This window comes from Mus musculus, chromosome 3, assembly GCF_000001635.26.
Source record: "Mus musculus strain C57BL/6J chromosome 3, GRCm38.p6 C57BL/6J".
Lineage (NCBI taxonomy): Eukaryota > Metazoa > Chordata > Mammalia > Rodentia > Muridae > Mus > Mus musculus.
The window spans coordinates 87545832-87562030 of NC_000069.6; the positions used below are offsets into that span (position 1 = coordinate 87545832).

General features: G+C 52.0%; 1 protein-coding gene across 2 annotated transcripts; it reads left to right on the forward strand.

The window, feature by feature from the left end:
* The first annotated feature begins 4055 nt into the window (after positions 1-4055).
* Positions 4056-15274, forward strand: Etv3l (ets variant 3-like). Of its 2 annotated transcripts, none has more exons than XM_006502501.4 (6): positions 4056-4099; positions 8883-8988; positions 9080-9317; positions 9518-9704; positions 10128-10239; positions 14265-15274. In XM_006502501.4, the coding sequence occupies exons 2-6, from the start codon at positions 8928-8930 to the stop codon at positions 14729-14731; spliced, it is 1065 nt and encodes a 354-aa protein (XP_006502564.1). In that variant the 5' UTR covers positions 4056-4099; positions 8883-8927; the 3' UTR covers positions 14732-15274. The 2 variants fall into 2 exon arrangements, with proteins under 2 accessions (XP_006502564.1, NP_001357785.1); NM_001370856.1 differs by lacking the exon at positions 4056-4099 and adding an exon at positions 4226-4404.
* The last annotated feature ends 925 nt before the right edge of the window (positions 15275-16199 follow it).

Consider the following 16199-nt stretch of genomic DNA (forward strand, 5'->3'; position numbering starts at 1 on the left):
GCAGACTACCAGGTAAGCATCCTCACACTCTGACATTGCTTGCCCCCCCAGGAACTAGCACAGCCCCCCCCTACAGTGTTCCTGAGTGGGGACAACCCACCACACTTTCTGTAGCTTCCTCTCTCAGTGCCTTAGGGAAACTCCTCCTACTACTGCCCTGGTGGTCTTTCCAGTTCTTCCTCTATCCAAACACCTTGACCTCTCGGTTGCCCGTCTTCTCAGCCTTTCCTCTGTCCTTCCTTCGCAGCTACCTGCACTTCCGTTCACTAGCTTCCGAGTCAGCTCTTAGCCCTGGGAAAGCAGGGTGGTTGAGTGCCCTGCAGGATGCTGCCTGACTGACCAGGTTGGGGCAGGGTTTTCCTTGAGTACTGGGATTCCAGCATCATTTCCCCAGTGTCCAAGAGACAAAGACAGGCCAGATACAAATCCACAAACACCCACAGTCTCTGAGACAAAGCACGCTGCAGACAGCCACCGAAACCCAGACCTCACGCTCAAAGCTTATGTGGGGCTCACACACCCACGTGTGACAGGCATGCGTGGACAGACAGGCACACAGACACTGGAAACACAAAAGCTGACACAGACACCCACGTACACAAATACAGCCCCAGGCAGACAGCCACAGAGGAATGCATGCGCATTTCACTATGACTTGTCACACTCATAGACCTACTGAGGCAGACAGTTGAATTCAGACACCCACACTGGACCCAACCCTCCTACTGACACAGGAACACAAAGAGGCTTCCATCTGTGCCCCGGGGGAGCCAGTCCACACACTCCAAGTCTGTCCCTGTTCCCACTGGTAAGGCAGGGGCCTGGGCAGGCACACAGGATCCTCCAACAGCCCGCAGAGCTGGGCCACAGCAACCTCCTCTCTCGGCAGCAGTGGGGGCGAGAAGTGTGAATGAAATAGGTTTATTACTGGGAGTCTGTTGCCTCGATTGGAATCGATCCCACATGTCACCTTCTATTGCTGCTAATGGGATTTGAAGGGTCTCCAGTCCCCAGGACACCACTGGCCTGCAGCGCCAGCTCCCCTCACCCTCTCATCCACCTCCCTGGCCTGACAGCCCCTGCATCTCCCTCTCCTCTGTACCTCCTTCCTTCCCTTGGCCATCTCTGGCCACCTAGGGTCTCCATTCTTTATCAAGAGCGTGTCTTCCTTTCTGAATCCATTGAGGCCACATCCTTGTCTCATCCTTGACTTGGACACAGGGAAGGAGTCACTGGGCGGGGCCCCTATTTCTCCAACAGATGGCCAAATGTACTTCTAAGTGTGTCTGCTGTGATGACTAAGCTGGCCAGACAAGCCCCCCAGGAATCCCAATGGATCCTCAGAACTTCACTCCACCAGGCTGGGGAGAGGAGTCTTGCCTCCTTTCCTATTGCTCTAGGAAGGAAAGGGTGGCCTGCACTCCCATTCCCAAGCCATGGAGAAGCTTTGCCCAAGGTCTGAGCCATGCAGGGCTTACCTCCATGGAGGGATTTTACCAACCCCACATCAAAGCAAAAGTGAGGAAGTCCGGGAGCCCTGTGGAGGTGAGAGGACTGTACCTGAATCAGATTAATTCCAAGCCTTGGGGCCCAGCATGGCTGAAAGGAAGCGTCCCTCCCATCCACCTCATCCCCCTGTGCCCAGCTCAGCCCCATCCAACCTCAAGCCATCAGGACTGTCTCTTACCCCCAAGAGGCAGGCTTCTACACCACTCCTGCAATCAGCGTAGGCCGGTTATTGTATCACCAAGCCGGGGCAACTGAGAGGAGTGAGCAGACAGGAGAGCTGTCAGCATGGATATTCTTGGAGATGAATTTGACATTTTGGTTGGTTGGGTCATTGGTTTTTGTTTTGTTTTGTTTTCAGACAGGTTCTCATGGAGACTCAGCTAGCGTCAAACTCAATATGTAGCCTAGGCTAGCCTCAAACTCAATATGTAGCCCTGGCTAAGCTTGCCCTCCTGATTCTCTAACCGTCATGTCTCAAGGCTGGGATAACAGGTGTGGGCCACCAGACCTAGCTCACTTTGTTTGGAGGTTTTTGTTTTTCCCTATGGTTCTAAGGATTGAACCCAGGGCTTTCCGTATGCTAGGCAAACCCTCTCCCACACAGCTCCTCCCCAACATTATCTTTCCTCTTTATTTTGAGACAAGATCTTGATAAGTTCTACAGGCTGGACTCAAAACTCACTGTGTAGGCCAAGGTAGCCTTGAACTTGTGATCCTCCTGCCTCAGCTTCCCACAGTGCTAGGATTATAGGCATAAATCACCACACTCCACATATTTTAAACCATCTTAAAACCCCCAACCAAGTTGGCATTTTCAAGTGTACACTTGAAATCTCACCTGGATGCTGAGGCAGGAGCATTGTCATGAATTCAGAGCCAGCAAGGGCCATACTCAGCTAGGATGAGGTCCTGTTTCTAGAACTGAAAAAACATGAATGTATTAACTGTGTATGGAGGCCGTGTGAGAAGCTGGGTAGGTAGGTGGATACAGGAGGGGTATGGGTGCCTCCTGGTGTTCTGCTCAGTGACAGGGCCCATTACCCCAGGACTCTGCCCACTTTGCTTTTATCTTGTAGAGGAAACAGCTGGCCAGCTGAGAAACCACCTTCAAGCCCAGTGCCTGGCTGGCTAGTCCACATATAATGACATGGATGGAGCAGGAAGACAGAGACACTGGAGGCTGGCAGCAAGGAGGGCTTCCCTGTCGGGTGTCCAGGAAGATGAGAAGAAGTATGCTGGGGTGGTGACCAAGCAGCAAAGGAGAAGAGATGGAAATACTAAGAAGCAGCCAGCCCCCCTCTCCCCACCCCCCAACTCTCACCCTGGCCTCAGCTTGTGTTCTGTAAGGGACTCTGCACTGTAGTAACAGAGCCTGAAGAGCAGCCTCCTGTCTATGGTGGACAGGAGGCCCAGGCTTCAAACTCTTAAGTGAATGAGCGTAGGTGGGTGATGGCGAGCAAGGGGCAGGCCAGCCTGCTGCACTGCAGACCCAGCACCTACGACAGACAGCAGGATGCTAACTACATCTCCTCTTCCCTTCACCGTGTGTCTCCTCTTGCCCATCACTGTGCGAGGTTACCCTTCCTGCATGGCTCTGGCCTACGGAGCCCTGCCTTCACCAGGACCCTCCCTCCCTCCCTGAGGCCCAGCTCTTGTCTTCCATCAATCAGCCCCTCTCCCACCTGTCCATCACGCTAGCTTCGGTTGATTTAACCAGAAAACAAGCCCAGAATGTAATTCCGTGCCCTCCATCCCATCTCCATCAGCTCAGAAGGCAGTATGCTGAGGGGTGGGGGCATGGCCTCCCAGAGTCAGTGAAGACAGGAAAATCATACTGATACCAACAACATCCATCAGCCTTCTCCCTGCTTGGGGCTGGAAAGCTGAACACAGCCCTGACAGGCTCCAGGGTGGCTTGGTCCCAGGTATCAACCTGAGATCCTGTTCCTTAGGCATCTCAGCTAAGTTCTCATCTCCTCCCCAAGATGTCCTGGGAATTCTAGCCCTTATCTTGTTCCTCACTGAGCTGTCTGATACTCCTGTAGTCACTGTCTCCTAACTGGCTTAGTCTTTAGTTGGAAGTTCTTCCTGTTGTCTAACTTCAAGTCAAATTAGTAAGGTCTTAAAAAAATTTTTTTAATCTCTAGAACCATAAGAGAGTAAACATATTATGTGCCTTTAAATCTTTAGAAAAATGACCTTGAGTAACTATCATGTGGAAGATGGGACTCACTGGTGGAAGAATTTGCCTAGCCATGTCTCCAGTACTAAGGAGTAAGTAAAAAATAATATACTTTAAAATATATTTCATCTATATCATTTTATTCTAGCCAAAGAAGGAAAGTTACAGGTTGTGACAATCTGGCACTAGTGAGTGAGTGAGTGAGTGAGTGAGTGAGTGAGTGAGTGAGTGAGTGAGTGAGTCAGTGAGTCAGTGAGTGAGTGAGTGAGAGCGCATCTCAAGCAAAGGCTGGAGTCACGTTTAAGTCTGGGAGGTATGAGGTCAGTTTTTAGATCTGAACTCCGATCTCCACAGAATGCTACACAAGAAAGAATGGATGGCTAGACAACTCGCAGGACGTCCCAGCAGGTCAGTAACCTTGAGAAGAATTGAAAAGGAGGAAGTGTCCCTAGCAGGTACTTTAGGAGCCAGCCACCCCACAGGAAGAGCCCCTACTCTGCTGCAAGGTGGACACATGTGTGGGGTGTCTGTATAAGGCATCGAGCCGTGCCACTGGCTCTCAAAGGGTTAATGGTGCTGTCTGCAAACGACCTTGGCTCCCCTGGGAGCTTGGAGATCCCCGCTCTCATTTTAAGTAACCCTAACGCGATGAGCAAGGGCAAGGAGCGAGTCAGAAGGAACCAGACTGCGCGCAGAATTGATGATCCAAAGCGGTAAGCCATCCTGGCAGGTCTGAGACGGGGGCTCCTCTGTGCACCCGGATATGGAGCCAGTTATGGGACAGTTGGGAAGTGGGGCGGAAGGAGCTGAAGCCCACAGGTGTGGCGAGGCTTTTCTTTCTCCAGAGGAATGGCACAGAGCTGGAGTTGTGTGCTCAGGGCAGAGAGCTTTCCGGCATCTGTGGGAGGATGTCACAGGGACACTGGTTCAGTGTAGCAGGGAGTTCTTCTATGAAGGTGGGGCCAGTATCTACTATCTGGAACAGACAAGACTCTGGGGTGAATGATGAGCAAATAACCAAGCTCTCAGCCAACTTCTCATCCTGCTAGCCTTGTGGGTCCTTAGGAGCCATGCCCCTGCCCAGGCTCATTGCTCCAGGGCACGGGTTGGGGTGGGGGTGGGGGTTTCGGGGGACGACGATAGTCGGGTCGGTCGGGGGTAAAAGGCCAGTTGTTGAGGCTGACTGGGGAGCAGATGGAGGCAGCCGAGTTGGGGAGCATCACGGAGTGGGTGGAGACAGGACAGAGAATTCCTCCTGAGCCTGGCAGGATGAACTAAAGGGATGCATGCCTCTGGTGGGGCAAGAGGGTTCTGCTCCATCCACCTGCCCCTCTTCCTTTCTCACACCGTTTCCCAAAGTACTAGGGCCAAGAATCCTGACGTATGAGAGCCCTTATGGTAGTGAGCACAGATGCAGGCTAGAGAGGCAGGTGCGATGCCAAGAGAAAGTTTCAAACTCTCTCCAAGCCCTGGGTCAGGGTCGGGGTGGAGGGGGTTTGATCTCTCTGGCTTTGTCAAAGGACAGTGGAGCCTCCTGGGCATAGAGACTCAAGCACAGAATCAGCTGAGAGAGCTTCAGACTTGATAGAAAGTGAAGGGCTCAGGTCTAGCCTGGAGGTCTGGGCTAGATGTAGACACGGGATTGGTTTTTATGGACGGAGGCCTTGGATGCTGGGATGCAGGGTTGCGGGCTACCTCTGCTTGCTGCCGGGTTTTCCGGCTGATCTAACGCCCTGCCCTGGGCAGTGATGAGCTCACCCAGCTCAACTGTTTGCTGGAACTTTCATCTCCTGCCTGCCTTGCCCTGCTGCCCCCTTAGTGCCTGCTGCACGGGATTTCTTGTTCCTGGTGGGGAGACTAAGGGCCGGGGTGGGATGTTCGGGAGGCTTCCCTAAGGAACATTGGATAAGAATATGATGAATGAGACCAGCACTGTGGGAAGAGAGTGGGCACCAGAGGCAGTTGTGGAAAGGGAGCAGCCCAGGGTAGGGGGAGACAGAAAAGGGCGGGCAAGAGGCAAAAGTGGCAAAGCCCGCCACACAGAACAGGGCTGGATGATCGGTGGTGAGACTGAGACCAGGAGAGACCAGCCACCCAGACAGGGAGCAGGGGTGAACAGAGACCGCACAGAGCTGAGGAGGGAGCACAGGAAACAGCCCGACAAGAGGAAGCCACAGGTGAGAAGGAAAGCTGGAGGGAAGAGGGAGGGGTGGGGGGAGGGAAGAGGTAGGCTGAAGATCAGAGGAGGGCAGAGCCCCAGACTGAAGCCTGTGACAACCACCTCCATGGCCCATTCCCCTAAGCATCTGTGAGGGGATTTTTCTCTAACCTTCAACAACCCATTCCTACCAGCCCTATGGGAGTTGACATTAAGTGTCTGGGTTTGGAGTTCTAAACCTTAGGCCACAGGGGTGGGGCTGCCACCAGAGGCTAGGTGGAGATCTAAGACCCATGATGGAGGGGCTGAGGGAGCCTCTCCCCAAAGGTGCCATCCCCAAGAGAGGGAGGAATACCAGGTCAGGGAAGAAGGGAAAGGACGTGAGTAGAGGCAGAAAGGCGCTGGCTGCTTCCCCACCATCCCCAGCTGCTCCACCCATCCCCATTCAAAGCCTTCGCTAATATCAGCAGCAGCCTCAGAGCCAGCGTCCCCACCTGCCAAGAGCCAGGGCAGAGATGGGAGGTTTCCAGTCAGACTGGGGAGGGAAGGAAGGAGAAGCGGCCTTTCCAACCTCTGGAGCCTCTGAGGTCTCTCCTGCTGTCACTGTGGCTGTCACTGTGATCTCCTCTCCGTTCCTGTCCTTCTGGCCCTGGGTCCCAGTCTGGTCTCACTGTCCAGGATCCAGCTCTCTGCCTGGCTCTTTCAGGCTTATGTCTCTCTGCCTCTCTCTTCTCTGCACATCAACAATCCTACCTGCCGCTGATTCAACAGGGCGCTGAAAAGCTCAGGTTTTGTCCAGTCGATCTGGTTACTTGGTCCCTGGCTTCAAAGGTCCCAATGACAGCATGACTTTCTTTTCATAACTTTTATTGATTTGTTTTGTTTGAGGCAGGGCCTACCCATGGCACATTTGCTGGCCCCTAACTCTTTGTCGCTCAGGCTGGCCTTGAACTAGGAGCAAGCCCCTTGTCTCTGCTGATTCTACAAGTGTGAGCTACCCCATCCAGCACCACAAAAATGACTTTCACTCTAAGTTTCTACATACATACTGTACTGGGCTCAAAGGCTTGTGTTTATGTGTCTGTGTCCTTGTATGTGAGTGTGTGTGTCTTTATGTGTATGTCTGTATGTCTGTGTGTCTCTAAAAATGTGTGTCTGTGTGTCTCTCTATGTGTGTGTGTGTGTATGTGTCCGTGTGTGTCTCTGTGTGTACGTGTCCGTGTGTGTCTCTGTGTGTACCTATGTGTATGTGTCTGTGTGTATGCATCCATGTGCCTGTGTGTTTATGTGTATGTGTCTGTGTCAAGTATGTCTCAGTGTGTATCTATACATATGTGTCTGTGTGTATGTGTCCATGTGTGTCTGTGTGTGTATATGTGTATGCTTGTGTATATATGCTCCTGTATATCTATATGGAAATCTGTGTTTCTGCATGTGTCTGTGTATGTCTGTGTATTTATGTGTCTGTGTGTATGTATGTATGTGTATCTGTGTGAAACTATGTGAATGTATCTTTGTGTGTCTATGTGAATATGTCTGTGTGTCTATGTGAATGTGTCTGTATGTCTATGTGAATGTGTCTGTGTGTGTGTCTATGTCTATGTGTGTGTGTTTGTGTTTCTATCTTTCTCATGCTTGCCCATTGGGTTGGCTGGCCTCTGGCTTCCTGGGACTACTGTTGAAATTTTTCTGGCAAAGAGCCGACATCCCAGGCTTGGTTGGACAGTTTCCTTCAGGGCCAGGGCCTCCTGTCAGCCTTGCCTCTCTCCTTAGAGTTCCAACTCTTCTGCCCCAGTTGACCAATTACAGCTCAGTGCCTGGAGTCAGACAGACCTGTTCTCATCCAGCTCTACCACTTGGCAGGATCTTGAGCAAGTCTCTTAATCTTTTGAGCCTCTGTTTCCTCAGCTTACAAAATGTAGCCAATACCAACCTCAAAAGATTATTGTGAGGAATTAGTGAAGTAACGTAACAAGAGCAGCACCTCGTCCTGAACTGGTGGCCGTCCCAAGTTCACATCAGCTTCGAGGGTGAAGCAGCTTGGGAGGTTGTCTTTGGCAGCACGCCCAGCTGGAGCTTTGTCCCCTATTGTTTCCATCGTTATCTATATTGCTTCTATTAAATAATGACCTAGAACCTACTTGTGTTGTAATGAACACTTATACTGGCCAAGGGGATTAACATTATTAGTAATCAGACGGATGGCGGTGGTAATAACGATCACTTGCTGCCGTAGCCCTTCCTGAAATACAAAATGCTTGGGAGAGCAAGGATGATCATGCCAGACAGGGCTATGATCCTTTCTAATTTATGGTTCCCAGTATTCATCCTGGAAGCCACTGTATTAATCTTGCCATGGGTGCCGCAGGGCTGTTTGCAGCCAGTAAATAGAGTGTAGCCAATCTTTGTGTGTGTGCCCTCCAGCCCAAGAGAGACAGAGCTAGGGCCCAGGGCACAGGTGACGGGAAGGCACAGAGTGGGATGCTCCCAGCCAGGGAAGTTCTACACCAATGAGTAGATTAAGGTAACACAGGGATCAGCTAGATGGCTCAGCAGATAAAGCACTTGCAGAACAAGCCTGGTGACCTGAGTTACATCCCTAAAACCACTTAAAAAGGACAGGAGAGAAGAGATTCCACAGAGCTGTACTCTGTGCAAACACCCATGCGCACATACACACGTTAACAAATGTTTAAAGTTTTTCTTTTTAAGTGACACACAAGGGATTAGGGTTAAGTGACAAAGACAGTTGACACTGTTGGCAGTGGAGCTGAAAGCTGCTCTTCTCTGGAGTTCCTCCAATGTTCATCTCTCTGTCTAACTCCATCAAGGATTAAGATGGAGGACCATTTGCCTTTTTACTTTGGGCTTAGACCCAAGCCACCGCCCTGGGGCAGCCTTTGAGCAATAAGGAGGTCTGCATAGAGGCTGGGCTGTATACAAGAAAATTCTTGCTTTAGCTTCTCTTTTCACCCTGGACCCTTCCTTCCTTCTTCTCTCACCTCCATTCTTTCCCTCTGTCCCTTACTTCAGCAGGCCTTCAGTTCAAACTCAACCCTCTCTCGCCTACCACTCACCATGTACTGCAACTGCTTCTCAGAAGGCATCCTGGCTGCCCCTGTCAACCACTGGGTCTCAGGTAAGCCTCCCTGCCTCCTCCCCATGCTCTTGAAGCTGACATGGGCAGGGCCTGAGGACAGCAGGTGACCCTCACACTCCCCCCGCCCCAGGTCTGGCCTTCCCCGATTGGGCCTACAAAGCTGAGTCGTCTCCGGGCTCCCGGCAGATCCAGCTGTGGCACTTCATCCTGGAACTGCTGCAGAAGGAAGAGTTCCGCCATGTCATCGCCTGGCAGCAGGGAGAGTACGGGGAGTTTGTCATCAAGGATCCAGATGAAGTGGCTCGCCTCTGGGGCCGCAGGAAGTGCAAACCACAGATGAACTATGACAAGCTGAGCCGGGCCCTCAGGTGAGAGGAGGGTGGCCAGCAGCAGGAGAGGCAGATCTCAAGGAAAAGGGCTGTGGTTCTTGGCACTGCAGGCCGCTATTGCAGGGCTTAGGAAACGCTCTCACTGTGTGAAGATGGCTGGTGTCCTCCGGCAACTGCTAGACCAATGGAGGAGACTCCAGTCTCTCCCTTCTTCACAGAGGTAACTCTCAATTCTCTAGGTATTACTACAACAAGAGGATCCTGCACAAGACCAAAGGCAAGAAGTTTACCTACAAGTTCAACTTCAGCAAGCTCATGGTAGCCAACTGCCCTCCGTGGAAAGTGTGGGCACCCCCCAGCCCTCGCCTGCTGCTGAGGTCCCCTGCCCTGTGTCAGCCCTTGGTGCCTATGGCTAAGCAGAGTGAGGTAGGCATGACATCCTGTCCTTATAGCTCTGACAGGACCTGATCTTCGGTCCTGGAGGCTTCTGGCCACTCTCCACCTTAGAGCCCTCCTTGTCTCCAAAGTTCTTCTATATTCTAGTCCCTGAGTGCTCTGGGATCTGGCCTTTGAGATCCATAGCCACCTTTGAGGAAGGATGGTTTCTATGCTAGGCACTATCTTTTAGCAGTGTGTCAGAGGGACAGCTAAATGGTGCAGGGGAGGGTCCAGGGAGATGGAGACAGCAGGCAATCCACAGCAGTCACTGGCTGCTTGGGACAGTATGAAAATCAGTATGGGACTACTCTGTCATATTAACAACTGGCTGATAGCCCTGCCGAGCCTTATAAGACTACACCCTGGTGAGAGCCATCTCCACCCCAGCTTTCCTTCTTCCCCCCTCCTTAGCCCCTGTATAGCATGCTGTGCACACGGGCCACAGAAACTCAGCCAGCTGGAGAGAGGACCCCACAGAGACCACCAAAGGCCTCTGGGGACAAGGAGAGCAGCAGCTTCAACTGTGAGTGTTGAGCACCGAGTTGGTGGGGATCTCAAACAGAGGAGGGGAGCCTCCCAGAGCCTGGCTGGCTGAGCATATGCCCACGTAGGCATGAGACAAGAGATCTTCGTGCAGTCAGTGCTTAGTGACTGATTCTAGCTGTTTACTAGGCCTGGGGCTCAAATAGGAAAGATTAGCTCAGGAAGAAGCAGAGGCTGGTGGGAAGCAGAGGTGGGAGGACTGCCAGTTACTACAAGTGCTGGGAGGGCACAGGGGAGCACTCTGGAGGCACAGAGGAGCACTCTGGGGGCACAGAGGAGCACTCCAAGAGGAGAGAAGAAGGGCAAAGAGAAAGTGCATGTATGACGAATCTGGAAGGCATATTGTCAGTGTGGGTGGGAAGGAGAAGGGTGTGTGGGAGGCAGTCTACCAAGCTAACAGCTAACCAGGTCCAAAAGTCCTCAGAAATAATTTGAAGTGCAGAGAGTCCAGTGAGAAGAGCTGTTTAGGTTTTTGTTTTGTCTTTGTGGTGCAGGAGACAGAACCCAGGGCCTTTATATGTTCATTGAGCCCTCTACCAACTGAGCCACATCCCCTGTTCCTATTTCATTGTATAAACTACCAAAGCTTCCAAACTGACGATTTGACTGAAGGTTTCTAGGCCTTATGATCCAGTACAGAGGCAATACGCATTCCGTGACAGAAATCATATCTTGAAGTTTGAAGTTTGACCTTCCGTTGGCTATGAATGGGAGGTGCAGGGAGCCACCTCTCCAGTCACCCACGTAGCCTGAGAGTAAACAGCCAGCCCTCCACAGCGCCCTGCACGGCTGAACTGACTCATTCCACAGGTTATATACACCCAACACAGTCTTGATGTAGGTTATTTTTAACCCACAACGGGTTTATCAGCATGCAACCTTATCATAAGCCAGTGAGTATCTGTACCCAAGCTGTCTGCGGCTGTGATTAGGGGAGAAGCTCTTCTATTGTTGAAAGGCTCTTATTATTTTAAGTTATGTGGAGGGGGTGTGTGTCTGCACACAGGTGTGTGCCCTGGAGTGCAGGTGCCCTCCAGAGGCCAGAGACGTTGAACACCCTGGAGGTAAAATCAAAGACAGTTGTGAGCACTCTGACGGGGAGGGGTGCTGGGAACAGAACTCAGTTCTTCGGGAAGAACAGAAAGGCTCTTACCCACTGAGCCATCTCTCCAGCTCCCACTGGGAAGGTTGTTGTTGTTTGGTTGGGTGGGGCGTGTTGCTGTTGTTTGTTTGTATTTAGACAATCTAAGAAGAAGACTCTAGGGCCATGGGGAGAAGGAGGGACCTCAGCTGAAGAGAGATGGGCAGACCAAGCTCATGTTCTTCTTCCTTCTCTCGTCCGATGTTTACATGACCTCCTGTTTAGTGTGCCTTCTTGTGTTTACTGTGCCTTGGCCCCAAAGGAAACGCCATAATTTTATAACTATTATTTATTTAATATATGAGTATAATGTAGCTGTCTTCAGACACACCAGAAGAGGGCATCCAATCCCATTACAAATGGTTGTGAGCCACCATGTGGTTGCTGGGGGTTGAACTCAGGACCTCTGGAAGAGCAGTCAGTGCTCCTAACCACTGAGCCATCTCTCCAGCCCTGAAACACCATGATTTTAAGAGAGAAAATTTTAGCCGGGTGTGGTGGCCCATGCCTTTAATCCCAGCATTCAGAAGGCAGAGGCAGGCGGATTTCTGAGGAAGAACACAGACTAGGAGTTCAGAAGCCTGGAACATTAAGAGGGATGGGGAGCAAGCTATCAGTGGTACTTCATGATGGGGTAAGAAGAGAAGGTGGTCAATGGTAGACACCAGTGGCTATCGGAGCAACCAAGTCAGGCTTCCTGTGGAAAGATCCAACCCAGGTATCTTCTGCAGAGGTTCAAGCCCCTCTGCTTCCGGCAGTTTTGAAGATTAGGGTCACCCAGATTTACCCACCCACAATGCAGGCCATGGATGCAGGGTGGTTGGGCCATCACTTGGGCATCCTAGAGCTACCTAGCATCGAAGGGCTTCTCTGTTCCTCCACATCACTGTTCTCCCAGCACCAGAGTGCTGAGGACAGCAAGCTTACCCCCTTTGGAGCAGGCTGCTTTTCTTTCCTTCTCGCACTCATGCACGCGCACACACACACACACACACACACACACACACACACACACACACACACATTCCTTGTGCTTGGACCCTGAAGGGTGTGAAGGTTTTAGGTCCGCAGAGGGCTGCCAGCAGTCACTTGCCATGCTTCAGGACTGGAGTTCCACTTCGTGCCTTACCTCCACCCTCACTCAGATCATGCGGTACCAGGAGAGGGAGCTGCTGCAGAACACTCAACCAGCTTCAGGAAATAGGGAGACTCCAAGTATCTCCTCTGCGTGCCCACTCAGCTACAGTGTGGACACAACCCCGACCCCAGGAGCTGGGGTCACAGCCTTTCTTTAGGACAATAGCCCTTACCTCGTCTAAGGGTCTAAGGAGAACAATACTGGGCCACAGAGAGAGAGCACCTCGGCAGGAGTCCACATGTTTTCTTCTCAGGGTGAACATTCTGACTACTTCACTCCCTCACGAATCTGGCTTGAGAAATATCCCTAGCTAATAAACTGGCTATATTAAGTAACACCTGATCTGTTTTCCCAGGTTTTATTCACTATATCACACCCATGTGACCCCATTAGTCTCTCAGCAAATTGATGTGGCCTTGCTGAAGGCAGAGCACTTCAGGGAGGCCCACTGAATCAGAAAAACATGGTGTGGAGCTCTGTCTAGCCATTTCCAGGAAGCCCAGCCTGGGCAACCCCTGTCGGGCCTGGCAGGTGGGAGGGGGAAAAGGTGGGTCTGGATGGAATGGAAGGAGGAGAGGGAACTATGGGACCAGAGGAGGGCTATGGTTCTCACACACGGACGGCCCTGAACTCCATGGGCCTCTTATTACACATACGCTTAGCGGATGCCACTTGATCTTAACCAAGAGAGTGGACTTTACGGAGGCGACAGAGGCCTTCATGCTTAAATGACAAGCACCTGGTCCCACAACCAATTCTTTACCCAGCTAAAATTTGGAGCCTTTGAGCAGGGTTAGGGGGAGTTAAAGATAGAGTCCCTAGATTAGAACACAGGGCATCCATTCAGTCTCTCAGCACATTTTTACTGTGGACTTAATCCATTAAGTCTGGACTATATTCAGGGGAGAATAAATCCCTAAGTGTATGGTTTCTAACAGAGCCATGTGTCCCAGCAAAGGTGAGGAGGGAGAGGACAGCAGGAGCAAGCACTCTCACGAGGCTGGCAGAGTCTCCGGGAAGTTCCATCCAGAAGTATGAACCAAATGAGCAAAAGGAGGGAGAGAGATGACCCCCTCCCACCCTCCATCTCCCACCCCAGCCTCATTGGGAGAATACTTACCTAACAGACAGGCAACCCCGGGTTTGTAATGCCAGCCCTCTGGAGGTGGGTTCAGGACAATCAGGAATTAAAGGTCATATTCAGCTGCAGAACAAATCCAAGCCAGCCTACCTCCTCAAGATTCTGTCAGAAAAAAAAAGGGGGGGAGGGAAGGGAAGTGGGAGGTAGAGGGAGAAAGGGAAGGGAGGGGAGGGAAGGGAAGAAGAGAGAGCAGTGGGGAGGGAGGTGTCTTAGTCAGGGTTTTACTGCTGTGAAGAGACACCATGACCAAAGCAACTCTTACAAGAACAACATTTAATTGAGACTGGCTTACAGGTTCAGAGTCCATTATCATCAAGTTGGGAGCATGGCAGCATCCAGGCAAACATGGTACGGGAGGAGCTGAGAGTTCTACATCTTCATCTGAAGGCAGCTAGGAGAAGACCGACTTCCAGACAGCTAGGATGAGGGTCTTAAAGCCCACACCCACAGTGACACACCTACTCCAACAAGGCCTTACTTCCTAATAGTGCCCACTCCCTATGGTCTATGAGGGTCTATGAGGGAAGGAGGCAGCGGAGCATCTCGGGGAGGGGCCCTCTTGACCACTTCTCTCTGTGTCTCTAGGTTTTGGCTCTGTCCTGGGCCCAGGCTGGCAGAGGCCTTGCTGCTGTCTCCGGAACCTCCAAGGTGGCCTGCCCAGCCCTGCTCCCCTTGCTTCTGTGCCCTGCCTCTGCTGTAACTGGACCCACCTCTTGGGGCCCATCTTGCCTCCTCTTCCCTCAGAGCAGTCACTTTCGGGGTCCTCAAAGCCTGGTCCTCGGCTCTCAGGCCCCATGTGTATGCCAGGTACCTGGCATTTTCCAGGGCTCCACCTTCTGGCCAGGCTGAGACAGAACACTGGCCAGGGGCTTTGGTGCCAGTTTCTCAGGCCCGAGGAATTGGTGGTAAATCCTGGCCCAGGGCCAAGCAGGCATCTGGATTCCAATGAGGGACTCTCCTCAGGGACTCAGGGACTCAAACTTGGGAAAGGAATCTCCATGTCCCCCAATCCAGAGAACATGAGAGTCATGTGGCCTTCTGATCCTCCTTAATTGGAGAGAAAGAAGTGAAGGGGTGGCTCTTCCCCCTGTCTCCTGTTCCCCCACTGGAGGCTCTGAAGGGTGAAGTTGAACCAAGGGCAAATGTGGGCATGGGGAAATGGAGATGGCACCCCTCCCCTATACCAAATTGCTATCTGACTAAGGAGACATTATTAATTAACTTTTTTTGGAGAGAAATGAGATTAGGAGTTTCTATCATTAAAACTGCCCCCTGCCTACTCACAGGAGGGGATGAAGGGGCTGGGCTGGGGCAGACCAGCGTTTGTTTGGCTTAAGTCTTAGGATCTCTTTCTTCCTCTGGGTTCACTTCCCCATCCTGGCTAAGGTTTCCCAGGACCTCTCACAGCCCTTCCCATACTTCTCTGCCCTCCCCTTGACTGCACAGCCACTAGGAACCTCTGTTCCAGGGAGGGTCTTGCTTCTATGAAGGAAGGTTCTGTGCTTCTATCTCCATGACCCCAAGATGCAGGCAGGGGCACAGAGAGGGAGGGGTGGTTCTCTCATCTCTGTAACACTCCACTGCCAACTGTGAATAAAAATGTCCTTGGACCAACAATCTTTCTCCCGTGCATCCTAGTTTGGCTGCGTTCCTTCTCTGTGCCCATCGGTGGTGGTGCTAAATGCAACGCAGGAGTCCTGCTGGGTTTGAGAGGAGGGCCTGAGGCTTAGACTGGAAGCATCCAGCCAAGCTCCTCTCTTCTACCATCATGCCTGAGAGTGAGCCAAGCAATGAGGGAAGCCGGTCCCAAAGACAGAACAGCAGAAAGAGTGGGGGGTCTTTGCCAAAGACCTTAAGGCTCCTGTAGAGGACCTCTGGGCAAGGTTCTAATGGTCCAAGTGGGAAAGGAAAGGACACTGGTGCTAAATACCCTCTGCTTCTGCCTGTGGGCTCCTGAGAACGAGCAGCAGGGCTGACTTGAAGCTCCTGGTGCCAGAGAGCATAGAGAACACACAAGAAAGCATCTCTACTTGACGACAGATGAATCAACGAGGAAGAGATGCCACACAAGCCAAAGCCACCGAGCCACCCGCTCTCCTGCCTCTAGGCTATCAATTACCTGACCTGGATCTGTCTCTTTTTGAGGAACAGCTCATGAGCTGGAAAGGCCCAAGGGCTCTACTGCCCATTCCAAGTTCCTCTTGGAGCCGCTCTCACATTTACTTCCTTCAGCCTCACTTGGTCTTCTGACCATACGTTGTCAGTCAGCTAGAATGGGTGAGAACTGCACAGGGTGTGACATAGCCCTCGTCTACAGGAAGGCCAAGGTGATTCCCAAGCTGGGCCTAGGGCAGGAGAAAGGGTCTCTGTCTCCCTCCCTCAGCCCATCCCCAGTACAGTTTTCCTGTTACCCCGCCCAGCTTAGGAGATAAGCTTAGGAGATAAAGCAGTGTTGCCTGTGTGCACCAGGAAGTGGACGGGGCACTCGCTGGGCTTGTGTCCGGTTCAGAGTGGCTAGCC

Coding starts and splice junctions, on each gene's coding strand:
- Etv3l (XM_006502501.4), top strand. CDS start 8,928: ATGTACTGCAACTGCTTCTCAGAAGGCATCCTGGCTGCCCCTGTCAAC. Junction 9,318..9,517: donor AAGCTGAGCCGGGCCCTCAG/GTGAGAGGAGGG, acceptor TCAATTCTCTAG/GTATTACTACAACAAGAGGA. Junction 9,705..10,127: donor CTATGGCTAAGCAGAGTGAG/GTAGGCATGACA, acceptor CCCCCTCCTTAG/CCCCTGTATAGCATGCTGTG.